The 21,419-nt window shown below is 58.6% G+C and overlaps 4 protein-coding genes across 12 annotated transcripts; 2 read left to right on the top strand and 2 right to left on the bottom strand.

Annotated features, from left to right (window-relative positions):
* Nucleotides 1–79: 79 nt before the first annotated feature.
* Nucleotides 80–1,587, bottom strand: CCDC85B (coiled-coil domain containing 85B). Its single transcript, XM_027580991.2, has one exon. The coding sequence runs from the start codon at nucleotides 935–937 to the stop codon at nucleotides 329–331; it is 609 nt and encodes a 202-aa protein (XP_027436792.1). The 5' UTR covers nucleotides 938–1,587; the 3' UTR covers nucleotides 80–328.
* Nucleotides 1,588–3,340: 1,753 nt separating this feature from the next.
* Nucleotides 3,341–7,454, top strand: LOC113914980 (FGF1 intracellular binding protein). Its single transcript, XM_027580623.1, has 10 exons — nucleotides 3,341–3,546; nucleotides 3,740–3,938; nucleotides 4,120–4,246; nucleotides 5,105–5,205; nucleotides 5,694–5,827; nucleotides 6,167–6,275; nucleotides 6,352–6,415; nucleotides 6,690–6,776; nucleotides 6,864–6,961; nucleotides 7,293–7,454. Exons 1-10 carry the CDS (start codon nucleotides 3,462–3,464, stop codon nucleotides 7,360–7,362), a joined length of 1,074 nt encoding a protein of 357 aa, XP_027436424.1. The 5' UTR covers nucleotides 3,341–3,461; the 3' UTR covers nucleotides 7,363–7,454.
* Nucleotides 7,455–7,588: 134 nt separating this feature from the next.
* On the bottom strand, nucleotides 7,589–12,673 carry CTSW (cathepsin W). Of its 4 annotated transcripts, XM_027580621.2 has the most exons (10): nucleotides 10,896–12,673; nucleotides 10,512–10,596; nucleotides 9,554–9,667; nucleotides 9,007–9,161; nucleotides 8,811–8,907; nucleotides 8,652–8,732; nucleotides 8,424–8,549; nucleotides 8,159–8,223; nucleotides 7,880–8,083; nucleotides 7,589–7,798 (listed from the first exon to the last, which is right to left on the bottom strand). In XM_027580621.2, exons 1-10 carry the CDS (start codon nucleotides 10,980–10,982, stop codon nucleotides 7,688–7,690), a joined length of 1,125 nt encoding a protein of 374 aa, XP_027436422.1. In that variant the 5' UTR covers nucleotides 10,983–12,673; the 3' UTR covers nucleotides 7,589–7,687. The 4 variants fall into 4 exon arrangements, with proteins under 4 accessions (XP_027436422.1, XP_027436419.1, XP_027436421.1 ...); XM_027580618.2 differs by having other exon boundaries at nucleotides 8,811–9,161; XM_027580620.2 differs by having other exon boundaries at nucleotides 7,880–8,032; nucleotides 8,811–9,161.
* A 1,360-nt stretch (nucleotides 12,674–14,033) lies between these two features.
* On the top strand, nucleotides 14,034–21,295 carry EFEMP2 (EGF containing fibulin extracellular matrix protein 2). Of its 6 annotated transcripts, none has more exons than XM_035723095.1 (12): nucleotides 14,035–14,293; nucleotides 14,846–14,905; nucleotides 15,232–15,349; nucleotides 15,564–15,612; nucleotides 16,258–16,464; nucleotides 17,256–17,378; nucleotides 17,660–17,776; nucleotides 17,929–18,048; nucleotides 19,314–19,433; nucleotides 19,521–19,647; nucleotides 19,913–20,108; nucleotides 20,993–21,295. In XM_035723095.1, the coding sequence occupies exons 1-12, from the start codon at nucleotides 14,283–14,285 to the stop codon at nucleotides 21,152–21,154; spliced, it is 1,410 nt and encodes a 469-aa protein (XP_035578988.1). In that variant the 5' UTR covers nucleotides 14,035–14,282; the 3' UTR covers nucleotides 21,155–21,295. The 6 variants fall into 6 exon arrangements, with proteins under 6 accessions (XP_035578989.1, XP_035578988.1, XP_035578991.1 ...); XM_035723097.1 differs by lacking the exon at nucleotides 14,035–14,293 and adding an exon at nucleotides 14,461–14,475; XM_035723096.1 differs by lacking the exon at nucleotides 15,232–15,349 and having other exon boundaries at nucleotides 14,034–14,293.
* The last annotated feature ends 124 nt before the right edge of the window (nucleotides 21,296–21,419 follow it).

Raw genomic sequence — 21,419 nt, 5'->3', positions numbered from 1 at the left:
GGATGGGAATGGTACCCTGTCTCAACGTCCCCACCCTCGTCCCCACCCCGGCGAGTCCCAAACAGACGCTGCCCAGGCCACGGGCTCTGCTTCCGTTCCAGTTTATTAGCCCCCACCCCGCCCCCAGCAAGTCCCTTCTTTCCAGCCTCCAGTCCCCCTGCTGCCCCACCAGCGAGAGAGAGGGGCCCTCCTTGGTGCCAGAGTTTCCAAATCCATGCCAGTGGCCCCTCGTGCGCAGGCGGGACGGCGTCCAGGTCCCGAGGTCCACCGCAGTCCCGGCGCTTGGGAAGCAGTCTGGTCGGGCGTCGACGTGAAGGAAGCTGAGCTCTCAGTCATCTGGGGAGCAGGCCAGGGGCAATTGATCGGGACTGCCCACGCTGCCGGTGCTGGAGCTTCCATCGCCCAGGTCGCGGGGCCCGCAGGGGGGCAAGGCGAGCTCGGGTGTCGGCCCGGCGCTTGAGCCCCCAGAGCCGCTAGGGCCGCCCCGGGGGCCCCACTCCTCGCCCAGAGCCAGGCAGAGCTCCTTAAGCGCCAGGTTCTCCCGCAGCAGCTCCTCCTGGCGGCCCTCCAGCTCGGCCAGCTTCTGCCAACAACCGCCCAAGTCCTCACGCACAGCTCGGGATGCTTGGGTCCCGAAGAGCTGCCACTGGCGCGCGGCTCGCCGGCCGCGCTGGCGCTCCGAGTCCAGGAAGCAGCAGAGGTCGCGCAGCTCACGGTTCTCGGCCTGTAAGCGCCGGTTGAGCTGCTTGAGCTCGCGGATCTCGCCCAGGTGACCCTGCAGCTGCCGATTCACCTCCTGCATGAGGCGGCCGCGCTGCACCAGAGCCGCCAGGCGCGCCGCCTCCTCCCGCCGCAGGCGCCGCACCAGCTCTTCCTTGCCCAGTGCCGCCATCTCCTCGTCCGTCAGCTCCTCCAGGCCGCCCGCCTCGGCCTCCATGGCTGCTCAGGCCTCTGGAGCATCGCCTGCCCGCCGCCGCGGCCCAGGAGCCCAAGTCGAGCTCTGCGCGCTCCGGGTCGGGCTCCGGCTCCGCGGGCGGCAGGCTGTGGCAGTAGAGCGTAGGTTGCAGCAGCCGCCCGGGGGTGGGCACGCGGCGGGACGCGCGCCGGGGCGGGGCCGTATGACGCTAAGGAAGGACAGCCAATCCAGGGAAGGCTCCCCGGAAAGGGGCGGGACTTGAGCGCAGACTACAGAGAAAGAGAGCGCCGCTTCCCCGCCCACTCCGGACCGCGGAGTTACGGACTGTCTCGGACGCTGTGTCCCAGCGCCACCACCCTCCGACAGGTGACCCCAAACTAGGCGCTTCGTTCTTCCCAGTTCCAGACTTCCTCAAGCTCTCGCCTAGGCCTCTCAACTCCTTCTGAGGACCAAGACTCCGGCTCGGCCACTGACTCTCCTGCCCACCCCTCGACGGCACCCAGACGGATCTCGTTACCAACTTTCCTAGCTTAGTTCGTACTCGAGAGTCTCGGCTCACTGAACATCGCTCCCAGCTCTTTGGAACCCTGAGTCCAGACGTGCGTGACTCAGCATCAGCCTGCCCTTTCATGGAAATTTTCCTGCCCGGGGCGGGGGGGGGGGGCGGAGGCGCATACAGGGATTCATTTGTTCAATAAACTTTTATTGTATGCAAAGCTCAGGCAGAAATAAACTTGACTAAGATTCTGATCCTGTCCTCAAAGGGGTGGTAATTTATTTTTTTAAAAGATGTTATTTATTTATTTACTTGAGAGAGAGAAAGAGAGCACGAGCGGGGGGAGGGGCAGAAGGAGAGGGAGAAGACGACTCCCCGCTGAGCAGGGAGCCTGACCGTGGACTCAATCCCAGGACCCTGGGATCATGACCTGAGCCGAAGGCAAAGGCTTAACCGACTGAGCCACTCAGGCGCCCAAAGGGGTCGTAATTTAGTGGGGGAGACAGGCTGTGTAAAATCAGAAGTAAACGGGGGAGGGGCATGGTCTGAGGGATCTCCACCCCCCAAAAAAAGGTTTCCCCAAAGAGGTGGTAATCTGAGGGGCCCCGAAAGATGTATAGCAGTTTGCCAAGTAAAGAGAAAGCTATTTCAGGGAGCGGGAATAGCATGGTGAAAGACGCTGGGGGCCTAGCTGCTTTAGGAACCGTGAGAGTAGCTCAATGTTTCCAAAGGGTAGTTGTGTGGAGAAAATGGTAAAGTGAGGGAGAGAAGCAACAAATGTAGTTGGCTGGAGCATTGCCACAGGCCAGCCAGTAGGATTTTAAGCAGGGGAGTAACATTTTAAAATATGCATTAAAAAAATTATTCCGGGTGTGCCTGGATGGCTCAGTCCTTAAGCGTCTGCCTTTGGCTTAGGTCATGATCCCAGATTCCTGGGATCGAGCCCCGCATCGAGCTCCCTGCTCGATGGGAGGCCTGCTTCTCCTTCTCCCTCTCCCCCTGCTTGTGTTCCCTCTCTCGCTGTCTCTCTCTCTGTCAAATAAATAAATAAAATCTTAAAAAAAAAATTATTCCGGCTGCTCTGTGTGGGATGAACCATGGGGAAGAGATGTAGGCAGGGAGATTAGTAAGAACACTGTGTCTATGGGCAAGGTAGAGCTATGCAGAAGGACTGGGCTGGGACAGTGCCTGTAGGGGTGGAGAGGACAAAACATCCTAGAAAAATTCAGGAGGCAAATCAGCAGAACTGAATGTGAGGAGTGAGGACTCTGGGAGAAAGCACAGGGTTCTGGCATGAGAACTGGGTGAACGTTGGGACTGTCACTGAGATAGGAGCGCAGGAAAGAAACAGATCGGAAAGAGACCTGTCTAGCTTTTGAGGGACCTGTAGGGTAGACAGCGTAGAAAGACGGGCAGATAGGCAGCCCTCTGATGTGGACTTCCAAGCCAGAGCCCTGAGCTAGAGTAAGAGAAGTCATTAATGCACGGCGGTGGTAAGGTGGGGGGTTAAAACCATGGGAGCAGGTGCCCCATGCCCAGAAGTGTTGCTCAGCTGCAGGATGGACTGAGGCGCTCCCAACAAGGGCCTTTGGAAGTTAGGTTAGACATATTTTTTGCAGAGAAAAGATTTAGGACAGAGACCTGTGAAACCCCTACATTTAAGATACACGTCAAAGTAGGGAGGCCCAGAAAAGGGCAGAGAAAGTGGGAGAAAAGCCAGAAGGAAGAGTGGGGGAAGGCTGCCAGCGCAGGGGAGACTGGCTGTTCGCCTCGACTCCCGAAGTCTTCCGGCAAACAGGGCCAGGAAGGGGGCGGCGGGCGAGGACGAGGAGCCTGGGATTGCCCCTCCCGCCGGGAGGAGGGGCTACTCCTCTTCCTTCGCCGCTTCTGCCCCCACCCTCTCTGTCCCGGAAGTGGTCCTTCTCTGGCTCCGGGTGCCGGGAGCCGAATCTCGGCGCTCCCGGAAGTAGCCTTCAGGCGGCGCGCCCGGCCCGGGCAGTGCTCGCTCCAACCGGGGCTCTGCAGCTGCGCCCGGGTCCGGGCGTCGCCATGACCAGCGAGCTGGACATCTTCGTGGGGAACACGACCCTCATCGACGAGGACGTGTATCGCCTCTGGCTGGATGGTTACTCGGGTGTGTGGGGGGCCGTCTGCCGAGCGGGTCAGGAAGGGCGGTTGTTTGGGATGGGAGAGGGGGCGGGGCCAGGACTCCGGTCCTTTGGGGAAGTGGGCAGAGGGTGGAAGGGGTGTTTAGAAGTCGGACTTGGGATCCCCCGAGGGCCTGTGGGTTCGCGGAGCGGGGCTTAATGCTAGCGCCCACTCCCCAGTGAGCGACGCGGTGGCCCTGAGGGTGCGCTCGGGAATCCTGGAGCAGACAGGCGCCACGGCGGCGGTGCTGCAGAGCGACACCATGGACCACTACCGTACTTTCCACATGCTCGAGCGCCTGCTGCACGCACCGCCCAAGCTGTTGCACCAGCTCATCTTCCAGATCCCGCCCTCCCGACAGGCGCTGCTCATCGAGAGGTGGGACACCAATCGGTGTGACCACATACCCATTTTGCAGGGCGAAACTGAGGCCTGGGTTGGGGTGGGACTTACACAAGGTCTGAGAAAGTTGAGAGCAGGAGGGGCCAAACCTAGGCCCTGTCGGACCCCCGTTTCCCTCCTATGTGGAAAGTCAGTGGTGTCCTCTGCCTCCACGCAGGTACTATGCCTTTGACGAGGCCTTTGTGCGGGAGGTCCTGGGCAAGAAGCTGTCCAAGGGCACCAAGAAAGACCTGGATGACATCAGCACCAAAACAGGCATCACCCTCAAGAGCTGCCGGAGACAAGTGGGCACTGCATCCCTGCTCCTCAACACAACATCCCATGTCCAGTCTGTCCCTTCACTCCATCCCTTTGGTCACTGCCCCAGCTCCGTTCTCCTCCCCCACCTCTGATTGTGGCAGGGGCTTCATACCCAGTCTCTTGCCCCTTTTTTTGTTCTTCCAAAGCATCTCCTACTCCCCTGCGGGAGCTACTCTTTCAGAAGCTCAGATCTGACCATAGCTTTACCCTCCTGGTAAACTTGAATTGACTCTCCCACTCCATCCTGGATAGTAGCCACACTCCTTGGCCTTGACCGTCATACTCTTCTGTGATCTGGTCTCTGCCAGCCTTTCTCAGCTCATATTTCTCCAGCCCCTGGCTTTCTTTTTGCTCCTGCTACTCCTCCCTGGAGGGTACTATTCTTGGCCTTACCTACTCCTTGAAATACAGGGGGTCAGATGCCACCTTCTCCACAAGGCTTTTTGGTGGCCCAGAAAGGAGAAGTAGCCCTTCTGGGCCTTTAGTATTTTTTCTCTGTCTTTTGTGCACTCCTTCTGAACCGCTTAGCATTTGCTTGTTTTTTTTTACTTCCTGGACCTTAGCCAGGAGAGTCAGTTCCAGCACGAGCTCATGAAGAACTGGAGAGCATGATGCTAAAGTAGGGGGAATTCAGAGGTAGGAGTGAGTAGACGTTTATACAGGGCAAGATACTTGAATTGATAACAGGTATTAAGAGTTAATAGTTTATTGAAGAATACCACATGCTAAGTCAGCATCTGTTGACTGGATAGATCGATAGGTGAGGGAAGGATGTTCAGTAATCAGTTTATTGGATGACCGGCCTCTGACCAGTCCTCCCTCCTCCCCTAACTGCCCTACAGTTTGACAACTTTAAGCGAGTCTTCAAGGTGGTGGAGGAAATGCGGGGCTCCCTGGTGGATAACATTCAGCAACACTTCCTCCTGTCTGACCGGTTGGCCAGGTGAGGGGCTGGGCAAAGAGCCAGCCATCTCCCTTTCCCTGCACGCTTCTTCCTTGGGCCATAAGGCAGGTCCACCTTCTCCACCCCAACCCAATTGACCTCCTGGTTGTATTGCGGGATGGCTCTCCTCCTCCTGGTCTGCGCTTTGGATCAGACTGGCCTGGCTTCAGATCCCAGCCTGGCCATTTACCAGTGGGGCTGTTGTGAGATACCACACATGTAAAGCCTGTGTTGCAGCCCCTGGGGCTTAGGAAGTGCTCAGTAAATGATAACTGTTATCCTCCGGTCTCCCTCTGTTCCCCTTCGGAGACCTGGGCTGAAACCTCTGTACGTGGATGGGGAGGCCCAGAGAGAAGTGGCTTGAAGCACGTCACGTAGTGAGCTGGGGCAGAGACAGGCCAGAAGTCAGATGCCCTGCCAACATCACAGGTTCGAGCTGCTCGCTAAAGAGGAATTTGAAACCCTGACAGTCTCTCCTCTCCTTGCAGGGACTATGCGGCCATCGTCTTCTTTGCCAACAACCGCTTCGAGACAGGGAAGAAAAAACTGCAGTATCTGAGCTTTGGTGACTTTGCCTACTGTGCTGAGCTGATGATCCAGAACTGGACCCTCGGAGCTGTCGGTGAGGCCCCTACTCACCCAGGTGCCCAGATACCTCCCCACCCTCTCAGGACCTGGTTCCCCACCAACAGTTTCTCCTGCAGGCCCCAGTTTCCAGCATCCTTTCTTCTTCAGTGCCCCCCGCAGCAGCCACCACTGCTCATAGCCGTGTCCCCACGCACAGCTCATCTGCAGACAAAGGGCCCGCCACTTGTCTGTGGCCCGGGACAAATCACTCCGCCTTTCCGCCACTCCCTTCTCTGTGTCACGGGGTGCGCTGAGATGATGGGTGTGGAAGGCTCCGGATATCACCAGAGGGGTTTTTACCCCCCACCCCCATTCCTTGCTGGGCCTCCCCCAGACTCCCAAGTGGATGACATGGATGTGGATCTAGACAAGGAGTTTCTCCAGGACTTGAAGGAGCTCAAAATGCTTGTGGCTGACAAGGACCTTCTGGACCTGCACAAGAGGTGACCGTGGGGAGTCCTCGGGCCGGGGCATGAGTAGGGGCCCCAGCACCTTTGGGCTTACCCTGTCTCCCTGCAGCCTGGTGTGTACTGCCCTTCGGGGAAAGCTTGGTGTCTTCTCTGAGATGGAAGCCAACTTCAAGGTCTGTGGCCTAATCCAGCCTCTGTCCCTTGGGCATCTCCAGCCTCACTGCACTGTCCCCACGGGGCAACTCTGCTCATGCTGGAGCGGGTAGCCCTGCTGCTGCTCCTTCTACCCACGTCAGGTGGGCGGGGCCGGGGGGGGCACATCGGGGAGTTATTTGATTGAGGGAGGGGGCTAGATTTCAGGGAGGGACATGCCCCTCCTCCAGCCGCTGGGCTCAGCCTCCAGCCTCAGGGACAGAAGGCAGAACTCCCAGGCTCTCTGCCCCACAGAACCTGTCCCGGGGGCTGGTGAACGTGGCTGCCAAGCTGACCCACAATAAGGATGTCAGAGACCTGTTTGTGGACCTCGTGGAGAAGGTGAGCCGTCCTGCCTGCTGCCCTCTGATCCCCTGCCTGGCCTATCCCTGGGCTGTACCGGCGCTAGATGTTTCCTTGGACCCACAGTTCGTGGAACCCTGCCGTTCTGACCACTGGCCACTGAGTGATGTGCGGCTCTTCTTGAATCAGTATTCGGCATCCGTCCACTCCCTGGATGGCTTCCGGTGAGAGACCCCGGGCTTCCTTTCCAGCTTGGCCTTGCTGTAGCCAGCCTCCTGCCAGGGCGTAGCCCTCCTGCAGATGCGGGGTTCTCTCTTCTGCCCTAGGGGTGGAAGTCTGTGGGCCCCCCTCTTAGAGGCTGTGACCTGGTCTTAGGTAGGCTCCTGAACCTCTCCACGCCTCAGTTTCCCCTGTAGAACGGGAGGATCATGATGATAATAACTGTAAGAGCGGTGTGAGAAGTGAGGAAGCACTTAGGTGTATGAAGCTCTTGGAGCAGCATCTCACACATGATGGGGATTCAGGCAATGGCCCCTGTCACTGTTTCCATTGCAGGCACCAGGCCCTCTGGGACCGCTACATGGGCACCCTCCGTGGCTGCCTCCTGCGCCTCTATCATGACTGAGGTCCCCTCCCACCGCCCTGCCCACACGGACAATAAAGCTGCCATGACTTTGGAGGAGCCCGTGCGCGGGAGTGTGCGCGGGCGTGCACACATCTGTCTCTGAGTGTCACGGTGACCGTGCATAGGGATGTATGTGTATGGGGGCCCCACAGAGCCTAGGATGTGTCAGAGCGTGGGGTGCCCCAGCTGAGTTCACGTGCAAGACAGGGAGCTCATCTTGGTTTATTCAAGCCATAGCAGGATTAGGAGGACAGGCAAAAGGCTTGGGTGGGGGCGAGGAGACAGCAGGCATAGCGGGAGAGGGCTGAGGCTTGGCGGCGCAGGCTCAGGGAGGGCAGGACACTGGGCGCTTCTTCACCGGTAGGTCCACGCGGGCCGTGAGCGGGTACTTGGTGATGCCGCATGCATTACTCCCACGGTGCAGCCGGAAATAGCCCTAGGAAGTCCAGGGGACGTCAGAGCCAGAAGGTGGGGCAAGGCCTGCCCTGCCCTGTCCCCTCGGGTAGATCACACTCACCTCCTCACCCCATTCAGCACCCCAGGAGTTCTTCAGGATCCAGTACGGGATTGAGCGGCGGGGATGAGGCTGGGATGCACCTCCCTCTGCCCGCCTCCCCGCCACCGACTTGCTCTTCCCAAAACCCACCAGCAGGACAGAATGGTCCACAACCTGGGGGTCACAGGTGGCGGGTGTGGCCTTGATCACACCCTTCTGGTATTGCTGCAAGGGCAGAGGGGCTGAGTGTGAGGCCACCTACCCTAGATGTCCCTCCCCCCATTCCCAACCCTTTCCCACCTGCAGTAGCTTCATGTTGATGGTAACGGTGATGGGGCCTTCGGTGGCCAGGTACCGGGCAATTGCTGGGGGTAGAAGGTACTATTAGGCCCTGCTTCCTCTCTGCGCCTGCTCTTGCCTCATAGTTCTACCCCCACCCCACCCCCCACCTCTCTGTGCCTACGTCTCTGTCTCTAGCCCAGTCTTTTGCCTCTGTCCTGGTCTGTCATCCTGCCCCCAGGCCTGCTCCTGCCCCGCTCTGCCCGCATCCCCGCTCTGCCCGCACTCTTCTCGTTGTCCTGCAGCATGATGAAGTCCTGGATCCAGGCCACCGTCTTGTACTTCTTGGCCAGGCACTTGTGGGGTTTGACGTCCCCCTGGAATGGGTAGTCCCTTTCACTGGCCAACCCACCTGCAGATAAGCAAGGCCAGGGCTGAGGCTCAGCGCCCGAACATCACCCCCCCTCCCCCACCCCTGCCCCCAAAAAGCTGCCCAGAGAGGCAGGGCACTCACTGTTGTTGAGGACAGTTATGAAGGCGTCCCAGACGAAGCCACCCCTGCAGCCGTCCCCACAGCGGCCACAGTCAAGCAGCTCTGGCACAAGAAGGGACAGTGTGGGCTGACCGTGCCCTGGTGCCGCCCCCCCTCACATGCCCTCTCCTTCAGCCATACCCTGCACGGAGACTTGCACCACCTGGTTGTACTTGATGCCCCACAGGGCCTCGATGTTGCCCGCTGTGGCCATGGCCCAGCAGCAGTTGCAGTTTTCCTGGCCGGGAAGGGGGGCGGTGGGAAGGTGTCCGGGCCTCTCCCGCCCCGCCCCCCGCCATGCCACCGAGGCTGGACTGGGCCAGATGGGGGCAGGTACCTGCTGCCTGATGGGTGAGATGATGCCCTTCAATCTCCGCCAGTCACAGCTGGAGGGCAGTGACTCCCCCGACTCTTCAGACCCCACCTTTCTGCCCATGCTGGGTGCCTCTCCAGCCATCCTCTGGTGCCCATAGAGCTGGCCGAACTCCTCCTCTGGGGGTGGGTGGACAGGGCCGCCAGGGTCACAGCTTTGACCCCTTCTCCCCCATACTCTGCCTCTCCCACTCGAGCCATCCACACACTGGGTTATCTGAGTCCCCGTGATACCCTGGGAGATAAGCATAAGGGTATGGAGGCCCAGAGAGAAGCCAGGTTTCTTCCTGGGATGCATTCACCTGCACTTGCTGCCTCATCCCCTAAGCTGGACTAGGACCCGGACCCGCCCCTGTTTTTTGTGATTTGGGGCAAGCAAACAGGCCTCTGGTCCTCGGGCTCCCTCTCTCTGGGAAATAAAAGCTGAAGGTCTGCCCTGCCCATCCGCCAGTATCCCTGCAGAAGTCTCTGCCTCCCCACCTATCACCTAGGGTCCAGGAAGCGTCCAGTACCTGTGAGGTCACTGAATGGAGTCACCCCAAACTCGGCTGTGCCCAAGTCTTCCGCCTCCAGCTGCTGAGCGTGGGCCAAGTTGCGCGCAAAGATGTCCAGGCGACGAGCATACTCTGGAACAAATAGGGGGTGGTTCTAGGCGGCCTCCCAAGCCCCCAGAGGCAGGAAGTGGCCGCTGGCTGGGCATCCTCCCACTCACACCCAGCCAGGTGAGCACAGCTCCTTTCTTGTGGCCACTGCAGGCCCCACCACAGACATCTGGGCCAAGGAAGTGGCTCCCCAGCCCCTCTAGGGTTGGATTTTCCTCAGAGGCAGTAAGGGGGACATCTCTGCCCACCCACAGGGAAGACACGTAAAGGGTCTGAAGGCAGAGTGACTCAGAAGTTAAAGGTGGGTGGTCAGAGACTGGCTTCCTGCCAGGTCATATTCTCCCTTCACACCTCTGACTGCATGTTCCGAGCTGGAACGTGGTGAAGGTGGGGAAGGGGTGGGGTATGGGTCCATGGCATGGGCAGCCTGGGCTGAAAGATGCCCACAGACCATCCCCCTATGGAAGACGAGACCCAGAGAGACAGCAGGAGCAGGGCTGGGACCTGGGCGTGGAGAGTGAGTCCCCAGCTTGAGGACAAGATGAATATCCTTGGTGTTTCTGAAGGAACTCATGACTAGATGGTAGTCGGCCTGCTGCGCGGAGTGACAAGAAAGTGGCTGTGGAGGCAAGGGGTCCTCTGGGACGGGTAGACCCCCAACAGCTGCTGCCTGCCCTCCAAATTCATAGCAAGGAGTGATCCTGTTGCCCCTTGTGCATTTAGGAAACCAGGGAGTACACCCCCAGCCCTGCCAACTTTCCTGCTGAGGGGCTTTGGCCCAGCCCATTCCCCACCCGGAATCTTGATTTCCTTATCTATTAAAGTGAGAGACGGGGATGGGACTGGAGATGTACATGCCCCATGATACCTTCTGGGTTTGAGTAACTCCGGTTGTACTGGATCTGGAACAACATGAAGACCTGTTTCAGCTCCAGTGGCTGGGGACCTGGGTCCTGGCAAGGAACCAAGGGGGTGGGGGGAGAGCAGGTGAGGAGTCATTGCTGGGACCACACCTCGCCTTCTAGCCATGCAGGGATGGGGCTAGGGGATCAGCTGCTTAACCTGCACTGTCTCCCTGCGTTAGCTTGGGCCTCATGGCATCATGTCAATCACCTCTCCAGCCTCAGTTGCTTTCTCTGAGAAATGGGAATAAGGCAGTTGTTTCTGAAAGGGTGAGCCCTAGGCAGGAGTCTCACAGAGGGAAGAGGTTGGGAAGCGGCGGGGGGGGGGGGGGGGCGGGGGGAGCACTTACCTTGTTCCTGAGGGAGCCCTTGATGCCTTGGGGCAGGCCTGCCACCAACAGGGCCAGGAGGCAGGAAAGGTAGACAATTACTGCCATGGTGCTGCAGGCGAGAGTGCTGGGAGCAGGAAGCTGTGCAAACCAAGCTGGAGGGGCTGAGAGGGCGGAGCTGGAGAAACCGCAAAGGAGAAACCAGTTTGAGAGGGGGAGGTGGACCCCTTGATAACAAGAGCTGCCTCCGGCCTTTAGGCCTTTGTCCCCTACAGCCCTCAGCCTGCCTGTTTCCCACTCCACCCTTTTTCTTCATTCAGCAGAGACCCGCTGCCCACCCTGTTCTGGGCAATTCTAGGGGTACAGAGAAGGATCTGTCCTTAAGGAAACAGGAATAGACAGATCCCAAGTGAGCAGTTGCCATATATGGACATCAGTGTTGTGACAGGGAAGTCCAGGGGGCTATGGGTGCCACAGGTTTTGAAGCCCTGGGTGGGGATGGAGGGTGGTCATTGACCCCTGGGGAGCACTCTTGCTCATCCTGGGAAACTGAGTCAGCTCAAGGGTCATCCTCCAAGAAGCCTTTGCTGCTCCCCATCCTCTGGTGTAACCTGCAGCCCCTTGAGCCCCTGCTGTGCCTGCCTCCCAGCCACACCAGAAGCATCTGATGCACTTATGTCCTCCGCACCCAAGCCAGGGTCCAGCCCTGAGCAGGCTTGGGTGTTTGTAGACCTAACAAGTGGTTGTCATTTGGGTTTTTTTTTTTTAATTTTTTTAAAGATTTTATTTATTTATTTATTTGACAGCACAAGGCGGGGGGAGCAGGAGGGAGAGGGAGAAGCAGGCTCTCCACTGAGCAGGGAGCTGGACGTGGGGCTCGATTCTGGGATCATGACCTGAGCCGAAGGCGGGCACTTAACTGACTGAGCCACCCAGGCGCTCCGGCTGTCATGGGTTTTAAATAGGAAAGTTCAGGGTCTAGGGTACAGTAAGTGGCGGCTACTGCCTTGTTCTGTTCCTCATTCTTTTTTAAGATTTTATTTATTTGACAGAGAGACACAGTGAGAGAGGGAACACAAGCAGGGGGAGTGGGAGAGGGAGAAGCAGGCTTCCCGCAGAGCAGGGAGCCCGATGCGGGGCTCGATCCCAGGAGCCTGGGATCATGACCCGAGCTGAAGGCAGATGCTTAACGACTGAGCCACCCAGATTCTTAGCACAGTCTGGGGATGGGGATGAGGGGCCACGTTGAGTGCAGAAGGGATGAAGGCAGGGAAAGTCAGGGTCCTGGAGGTCAGGAGAAGCATTGCGAGGAGGCAACCCTGAGTGGCGGGCGTACTCAACGCCTAACACTGCAAGGACTCAAAAGTTGAGTCAACAACTGTGTACCCAGTCATTCCCCTCTGGGCCTCAGATCCTCATCTCTAAGTGGCAACAATGCCTTTGAGTGGAATGACTGTGGGCACCTATGACCCTGGTGTTCAAATGGTGGGTCCTTAATACTCAGAGGCAGGGAGCCCAGAGTCTTGGAATCAGAGTGACTCGAGTTCGAATCCTGTCCTTACCACTCTAGCTTTTCCTGGACAAATCTCAGCCTCTCTCATCTATGAAATAGGGTGGTAACAGCGCCCCTTCCCTGGCTTGGCAGGATTGCATGAGGTGCATGCAGGTGCCTGGAAAGGTTATGCCTTGATAATCGAGAGCTATTATTTTTATTATTTTTTTAAATAGCTTTATTGAGACATAATTTACAAGACATAAAATTCAGCCTTTTTTTTAAAAAAAGATTTTATTTATTTATTTGACAGAGAGAGCACGCACAAGCAGGGGGAACAGCAGGCAGGGGAGAAGCAGGCTTCTTGCTGAGCAAGGAGCCCCATGCGGGACTTGATCCCAGGACCCTGGGATCATGACCTGAGCTGAAGGCAGACACTTAACCAACTGAGCCACCCAGGCATCCCAAGATTCAGCCTTTTTAAAGTATACAATTCACTGGAGCACCTGGCTGGCTCAGTCAGAAGAGCACAAGACTCATGATCTCGAGGTTGTGAGTTTGAGCCCCATGTGGAGTGTAGAGATTACTTAAATAAAAAATTTTTTAAAAAAACTTTACACAATTCAGTGGTTTTAGTGTATTTGCATAACTGGACAATCACCACCATCTGATTTCAGAGTATTTTCATCACCCCAAAAGAAACCCCATGTCCATTAGCCGTCACCCCCTAGTTCCCCCTTCCCCTGGCAAATACTAATTTGTCTCCTAGATTTCTCTATTCTGATGTGTCCTATAAGTGGAATATGAGGATGTTTGTGTCTGGCTTCTTCCACCTAGGGAAATATTTTCAAGATTCATCCTTGTTTTAGCACACATCAGTACTTCATTCCTTTTTATGACTGAATAACATTCCAGCATATTACCACATTTTGTTTATCCATTCATCAATTAATGGACGTTAGATTGTTTCTACGTTTTGGTTCTTATGAATAGTGTTGCTATGAATGTTGTGTATAGATCTTTCTGGGTGGACATATGTTTTCAATTCCCTTGGGTATATACAGGGGAGTGAAATTTCTGGGTCATGTGGTAACATTTTGAGGTCCTGCCAAACTGTTTTCCAAAGAGGACCATCCTACATTCCCACCCATAGTGTATGAGGGTTCCAATTTCTCCATATCCTCGCCAACACTTGTTATTGCCTATCTTTTGGTTTTAAAGAGCTATTATTTTTAGCATCCTCGCCCCAGTGGCTGGGAAGGATCTGGGGGGTGGGGGGGTGCACTCTCCAATTCACCTTGAACCCCAGGGCTGACCTCGGGATCCACGTGCCCCCATCAGCACACCCTCTTCCTGGGCAGGGCTGCACTGGGGGCGATCGTGAGGATAAACAAGGGTGGGAAAGGGAAGGTTGGGCTCAGCAGTTCCCGCACTTCGTCTGCCCCCCGGCCGGAGATCCCTGGACACGCGTCCCTTTCCCGTCCGGCCCCGCCCTGAGACGTGGGCAGGAGGAGGCTCCGCCCCTTCCTGGGAGCCAACTCCGCCCAAACTCCTCCCCAAAAGGCGCTCCCTCTGCTTGAAAGAGAAGGCAGAAATCCCGGGGTTGGGGGTGGGGGTGGGGACCCATTTGGGAGGAGGGCCGGTAAGGCACTGGCACCGGACTCGGGCGTCCTGGACGCGAAAGTTCAGCCCTGCGTGCCTTCTCAGGGGCTTCCATTCATTCTGGGCCAAAAGGCAACTGCGGACCCCGCTCCCAAACTGTTGTAGTTTCGCGGACCGATTGTTGGGAGGAGGCTGTCCTCGAGTGAAGGGACCACCTGGCTGACAGACCTAGGGATGGAGGAGAGAAGGGACAGAGATGAACAGTTCTGGGCCTGGGAGCGTCTTGTCCTCGGGCGAGGGTCTGGGGACCCTGAATGAAATTTTGGTATTCCCAGAGGGACTCTCCGGGTGCACAGAATAAGATTCTGGAGGGGGTAGAGCGAGGGTCTGGAAGCTCCAGGATTGGGTGGGGTCCAGGTGCCCGGGATGACATTCTGGGAGGGGCAGAGTGTGGAGGCCCTGGCATTAGGTGGGTGCACAGGGTGGAATTCTAGGAGCCCGGATTAGGTAGGGTCCAGGTGGGCAGGATGACATTCTGGGTTGCGTAAAGTGAGGGCTTAGGGGCTCCCGGGTGAGTCTGGGGGCCTGGCATCAAGGCCATGCCCCCAGGGTGGGGATCTAGGGGTACCCTGGCCCTGCGCCGGGAGGCGGCTCCGCGCAGCGCCGCGGGGGACCGGGTGGGGGCCTGCGGCTGGCCGGGGGCGGAGAAGCGGGGGGTCGGGGTCCCTCCCCCTGGCGCGGGCTCAGGAATCCGCCGAGGGGCGGGCGGAGGCGCCGGGGTGGGCCGCGCCGCGGCGGGCGGGCGGGCGGGCGGGGGGCGCTTCCTGGGGCCGCGCGTCCAGGGAGCTGCGCCGTCCACCCGTCCGTCTGCCCGCAGGCACTGCCCGAACCAGCCGAGCGGCCGGAGACGCGGGCCCCGGGGGCGTCGCGGGCTCAAGTGAGTGGCGGTCCGTGGGGGGAGGGCGCGAGCCGGAGTCTCGGCCGAGTCGGCGTCAGCGCAGAGCCGAGAGGCCCGCGCTCCTGAGCCCGCGCCACTAGGGGACCGGGCGGAGGCGGGGCGGCCGCGGACGGGTGGGCCCCGAACCCCGGCCGCGGGAGGAGTGGGCCCTCGGCCCTGGGAAGCTCCGGGGCCCCAAGCCCGGCCCCGAGCGGGAGGCGGCCGGGGCCAGGGGTCTGAGTCCTCGAACGGGGCATGGGGGGTGCGTGGCAGAAGCGTCCTGACCCCCCTTCCCCCACTACCCCTGCACCACCACCACCTCCCAGCCCCAGGATGCTCCCCTTCGCCTCCTGCCTCCCCGGGTCTCTACTGCTCTGGGCGCTGTTGCTGCTGCTTTTGGGGGCAGCGTCTCCCCAGGATTCCGAGGAGCCCGACAGCTACACGGTGGGGACAGCGGGGCCACGGGCCTGGGATGGGCTGGGTAGGGCGCAGAGACCAGGATCCTGGGGGAAGATTCTCCCTCCCCTGGTTGGTGAAGCATCTGGGGGGCCATTGTTTGGAGCAGGCTGGGAGGGTGGCCAGGCTCAGGCCCTGATCTTGGCCTGGTCATCTGAAGGGGACTGGGGATGACTACTGGTCATCTCTGGTCCCTTTGTAGGAATGCACAGATGGCTATGAGTGGGACCCCGACAGCCAGCACTGCCGGGGTGAGTGTGCCTGGGGGACTGAGCCACCCCCAGGAACTGGGAAACGGATTGGCACCTTAGCTCCAAGAGCAGCATCGGGGAGCCCGATGACCTGTCGTCTGCCCAGCCTGGCTTGGCAGAGGCCAGCTCTGATTCTCTAGGGGCCAGCTCAGCTAGGGGTGGAGAAGCCATGCAGGCCCCTCCCTCTCAGAGAAACCCAGGACACCCTGCCCCCACCCCTCAGTAGGCAGGAGAGCAACAGGGCACTGCCCAGAGGAGCTGGGTCTTGGATACCTCTAACCAGTCTTCTATCAAGCTCTGTCCCATCAGGGCCTGGGAGGGCAGTGTCTATGGGGTGGGGGTAAGGAGGCCTGCATGTCACTCTTGGGCTGAGCCAGGGCCAGGGCTTTGGGGAGGGGTAGAGACCCTCTTGGGGACAAGAGTATGGGGGTGACTCTGGGAACAGTCACCAACCCCCACCGCCACCATCAGCCCTGGCAGGCCTTGGGGAGGGGTCCTGGGCAAGCAACCTTAGCTCGGTGAGTAGAAAGAGAAGGCCTTGCCTGGGTCACACAGCTTATAGAAGGCCGAGCTGGGCTCCTGCCTGCCGTCCACTTCACAGCCAGCCCAGGAGACTGGCTGTGCCCAGCAGGCCCCTCTCTGCAGATGTCAACGAGTGCCTGACCATCCCTGAGGCCTGCAAGGGGGAGATGAAATGCATCAACCACTATGGGGGCTACCTGTGCCTGCCCCGCTCAGCTGCCGTCATAAATGACCTGCATGGCGAGGGACCGCCACCACCAGTGCCCCCCGCTGAACACCCCAACCCCTGCCTACCAGGCTACGAACCTGACGAGCAAGAGCGCTGTGTGGGTGAGTGAGGGTCACCTTGGCACCAGGGCTTTCGGTCCTCCTGCTAAGCATCTATCACTGCATCTTAAAAACTCAGACCTCGGGGTGCCTGGGTGGCTCAGTCTGTTAAGCGGCTGCCTTCGGCTCAGGTCATGATGCTGGGGTCCTAGGATCGAGCCCCACGTCCGGCTCCCTGCTCGGCAGAAAGCCTGCTTCTCCCTCTCCTTCTGCCTGCCAGTCTGCCTACTTGTGCTCTCTCTCTTATCTATCTGTCGAATAAATAAATAAAATCCTTAAAAAAAAAAAAAAAAAAACAAAATCAGACCTCAGTTGCTCCCTTGCTCAAAAGCAAGGGTTACTAGGATTGCCATCCAGATCCTCACTTTGTGCGGGGCCTGCCACAGCTGGTCCCAGCTCCTGTCCTACTGCTGCAGCCAGCACCTGGTACCCCCTTCTCAACTGCTGGAGACCCACTGCCAGAGCTCTGCTCCCTACCCTCTTCCTGATCTGGACCCCACCCCTGGCTGCCATGGGCCTTGGAGGAGGAAGGCCCTGGAATCAGCATTCCTGGGAGTCTGGGCAGGGCCTTATTTCCTGTGCGCTTAGGGGTGCCTCTCCTGTTGGCTCCCTGGCTGATGGACTGTTATTTGTGCTGTCGGGAGGGTCTAATTCATGTGCTTCTTTCTCGGGGGTGCCAATTATCCACACACCCACGTGAGCGGTACCTGACCTGTGTCCTTCCGTGTGGAGGTGTCTGTCACGTTGGGTGGTGCATGGGCTCCCAGGCCGGGGCTCAGTGGTGTCTCCTGCAGACGTGGACGAGTGTGCCCAGGCCTTGCACGACTGCCGCCCCAGCCAGGAGTGTCATAACCTGCCCGGCTCCTACCAGTGCACCTGCCCCGACGGCTACCGCAAGATTGGGCCTGAATGTGTGGGTGAGTCTGGGGAAGAGCCTCTCTGTCCCTGCTCCGTGCCCTTGGCCTGGCTCTCACCCTAGCACCTGACCCCCCATGCCAGCTCACCGCCAGGCTCGACCCTCGTTCCCTGCCACCTCTGCCTTCCTGTCACCGGTCACAGGACTGTGAGGGTCTGTGTGTGCGTCCTAGCTGACCTGGCCCAACTCAGCCCTCCAGACCCAGGCGAGACTGTGGGCGGTGAGGCCTTGCGTGCCTGCTGACCTGTGCGCTCTGCCCCCTTCCCCCGGCCTCCCTCCCAGATATAGATGAGTGCCGTTACCGTTACTGCCAGCACCGCTGTGTCAACCTGCCCGGCTCCTTTCGCTGCCAGTGCGAGCCAGGCTTCCAGCTGGGGCCCAACAACCGCTCCTGCGTAGGTGAGGCTGGGCCAGGCCAGGCTCCTGGGCCCCGGGCAGGGCGGGGCGGGGCGCCGGAGCTCGCTTTCTGACCAGCCTAGGGAAAGTGGGCCCTCTGGGCGGCTCCTTGGCTTTCCACCCCGTCTGGGTTTTTTTCTTCCCTGAATCCCCAGATGTGAACGAATGTGACATGGGGGCTCCATGTGAGCAGCGCTGCTTCAATTCCTACGGGACCTTCCTGTGTCGCTGCCACCAGGGCTATGAGCTGCATCGAGATGGCTTCTCCTGCAATGGTGAGAGCCCCCCCACTCCCCTGGGCTCCTCCACGGGCCTCCAAGGCCCTGTGTCATGCTGTGTTTCCTGCCACACAGTCCTCCATTTGATGCCTCCGTGTCCCATCCATTCTGCACCCACCTACCTCCTCTGTGTTCCACCCCTGGCTGATTGCAGGGCACCTGCACACCTGCCCACCAGAACTCCCAGCCTGGGGTGGGGTTGGGAGGAAGGCACGGAGGGAAGCAGGAGGGAGCACTGAAGCTCAGAGGGGAGACTGGCAAAGGATGTGGGTGCTCCCCTCTTTGGGAGTCAGGTGGACCTGCATTCAAATCCTAGACTAGGGCCCGCCACTCTTTTGAGCCCATTTCTACTTCTGTAAGATGGGTTGTCTTGAGGATGGAGTGGGACAGAACAAGACAAGCTTCATCAAGTCCCAAGCCACAACGTTTTAAAGTGAACTACCATTTGTTGAAAACCTTCTCTGTGCAGCACATTTCCCTTACATACTTGGCCTCGTTTAATCCTGCCAGCAATCCTATGATGAAAGTATGAATTTTTCCTTCCTCTGCAAAATGAGGATGGTAATGTCTCCCTCGAGGTTTTGGGGGGAGGATTGTTAAAAGAAATAGTAAGCATAAAGTCCTTCAACGAGGAGAGGTTAAGTGACTTGCCCAAGGTCATACAGCTAGGGTGAGGTGGCACCAGGGTTCCACTCTGCACTTCTCACTCCTTGTCAGCTGGGCAGGTACCCTGTCTATGTTAGGCTTTGCTGCTCTACAGCCCCACTGGTACCCGGCTCGGTGCTAGGCAGCATGAAGGGATCCAGAGCAGAAACCGTGGCTCCTGCCTGTGAGCACGCAGTTGGCAGGAGGGGGCTGTATGCTTAGGCTGGTTGTGGGTTGCAGGAATTGGGCAAGTTACTGGAAACCGTAACAGGCTGGGTCCTCAAGGCTCATCTAGTCTAACCCACTCATTTTATTGACAGGGACATTGAGGTTCCCCAAACTCAGTCAGGTCTTAAAGCCAAGCCTCTAGATTCATAGTGCTTGCATTCAGTATTGTCTTGCTGTGCTGGGGCAGAGAGATCTGGGAGCTGGGCGGTCTGGGCAGACCTTTCTTTGAGTCCTCTGATCCCTCGCTGAGCTTTGCATGGTTTGTCTCACCTTGCTCTGTCTTTCCATACTGAGCCTAACATAGGGCCGGGCTCTCTCTGTAAACCTTTATGGGACTGAATTGAGAGGATCGCCTTCGGTCCAGAGCCCTCATCCACACTCTCCCTCAGATATCGACGAGTGCAGCTACTCCAGTTATCTCTGCCAGTACCGCTGTGTCAACGAGCCTGGCCGCTTCTCCTGCCACTGCCCGCAGGGCTACCAGCTGCTGGCCACGCGCCTCTGCCAAGGTACAGGGGGCCCCAGTGGGGCGCGTAGGGTGGTATCAGGGGCTGGTGGCCTGATGTCTGGGTTCCAGCCCCTTTCCCCTGACACAGACATTGATGAGTGTGAGTCGGGCGCGCACCAGTGCTCTGAGGCCCAAACCTGTGTCAACTTCCACGGGGGCTACCGCTGCGTGGACACCAACCGCTGCGTGGAGCCCTACATCCAGGTGTCTGACAAGTGAGTCGTCGCGACGCCAGACCCCCCCCCCCCCCCCCCCCGCCAGCAGAACCTGCGACTCCCAGAGGGCTCCGCGGCTGACGGGCTGCCATTCGGGCAGGCTAGTGCCTCGAGGGCCTATGGGAATTGTAGTCCTTCATGACAACCACGCGAACTGTTCTAGCAGGAGTGGGAGGATCTTTGGGGGATCCCTATTTTTAGGGGTGGGACCAAATTTGGGGTGTGGGCCAGGACCTCATTCATGTCCCCATTTCGGGGTCTCTAGTCGCTGCCTCTGCCCGGCCTCCAACCCCCTGTGCCGGGAGCAGCCCTCGTCCATCGTGCACCGCTACATGAGCATCACCTCGGAGAGGAGTGTGCCCGCGGATGTGTTCCAGATCCAAGCGACCTCTGTCTACCCTGGCGCCTACAATGCCTTTCAGATCCGTGCGGGAAACTCGCAGGGGGACTTCTACATTAGGGTAAGGCTTTCCCCTAACTGCACCCCTCAACTGACATGCGTAATCCAAAATTGAATTCCAGGAAACCTTAAGTGGGAGACTCGGCTCTACCACCATGTCCCGCCTCTTCTCTCAAAGCCCCGCCCCCCGGGAGGTGGAATTTCTGTAGAAAGGTAGGGGTATTCTAAATTCCCTCGGTACAAACTACAGGTTGTTAAATGCAATTCTAACCAGGCACTTGGACACTGGGGTTTGAGTCCCTGCACTGGTTTCCGTATGTGGCCTCAATTTCTTCACCCTTAGAACAAGGCACTGGCATGAGAGGCCCGCCCAGGTAACAGACACAGCAGAATCTGGGGAAGGCAAGCAGATGGAGCTGGGCCTTGGAGAGAGAGGCAGCAGGGGTTGGTGTGGGGGGCCCGGGGTCCAAGAATCCAGCTCTCTGCTGGTGGAGCTATTAGGAAGGAGGGATCCAGGCATGATTCACAATGAGAGGGATCCAAGGGGTTTATCTGATATCAGTCCTTGTTTTCTCTTTCTGAAATTGGATGCTCTGAAGGGAAGTCTGCCTGCTCCAGGTCACCAAAGGCCCCACCACTCCCAAGAGTCTCCCACCTGGCCTTGAATCATCAGTTGACCCTGGTTAGACAAAAGAACTAGGTGGAAAGGGTGGGAAGAGCACCAGCGGGACATTTCCGAGGGCGGGAGCCTGGGTGCACCAGAGCCGACATGTCAAGGGTATCACAGAGCCGATGAGAGCCTGAGGCCGCAGCCTGCTGGGCTCTCTACTTCACAGCCAACTGCTTGTGGGTTCAAGATACGGGACAGGGAGGTGATGCTGGGGCAGGGTCTTGGCATGTAGGTTGATGCAATCTACGTGTCCCCCCACCCACTGTACCCTGCAGCAAATCAACAATGTCAGCGCCATGCTGGTCCTCGCCCGGCCTGTGACGGGCCCCCGGGAGTACGTGCTGGACCTCGAGATGGTCACCATGAACTCCCTCATGAGCTACCGGGCCAGTTCTGTACTGAGACTCACCGTCTTCGTGGGGGCCTACACTTTCTGAGGAGTGGGTGGGGAGCCCTCAGGGAGGGAGAGGCTTCCTGCAGCCGAAGAGCTTGGGGCTCAGGGATGACTGTGCTCGCTGCAAGGGCAGATGCTGTTGTGAAGAGTAGAAAGAGAAAGGCAATAAAGGGAGAAAGAAGGAGTCCTGGTGGCTGAGGTGGGTGGGTAACGCTGTAGTGAACCCCGGACGGGGGGAAGGGGCCAGGCTGTGGGAGGCGGGCCAATCACCTAAAGGCGGAGATGTCTCTGTCCAGGCTCAGGGGGCG

The sequence above is a fragment of the Zalophus californianus genome, chromosome 11 (assembly GCF_009762305.2).
Source record: "Zalophus californianus isolate mZalCal1 chromosome 11, mZalCal1.pri.v2, whole genome shotgun sequence".
Lineage (NCBI taxonomy): Eukaryota > Metazoa > Chordata > Mammalia > Carnivora > Otariidae > Zalophus > Zalophus californianus.
This window is presented reverse-complemented; position numbering and strand designations above follow the sequence as displayed.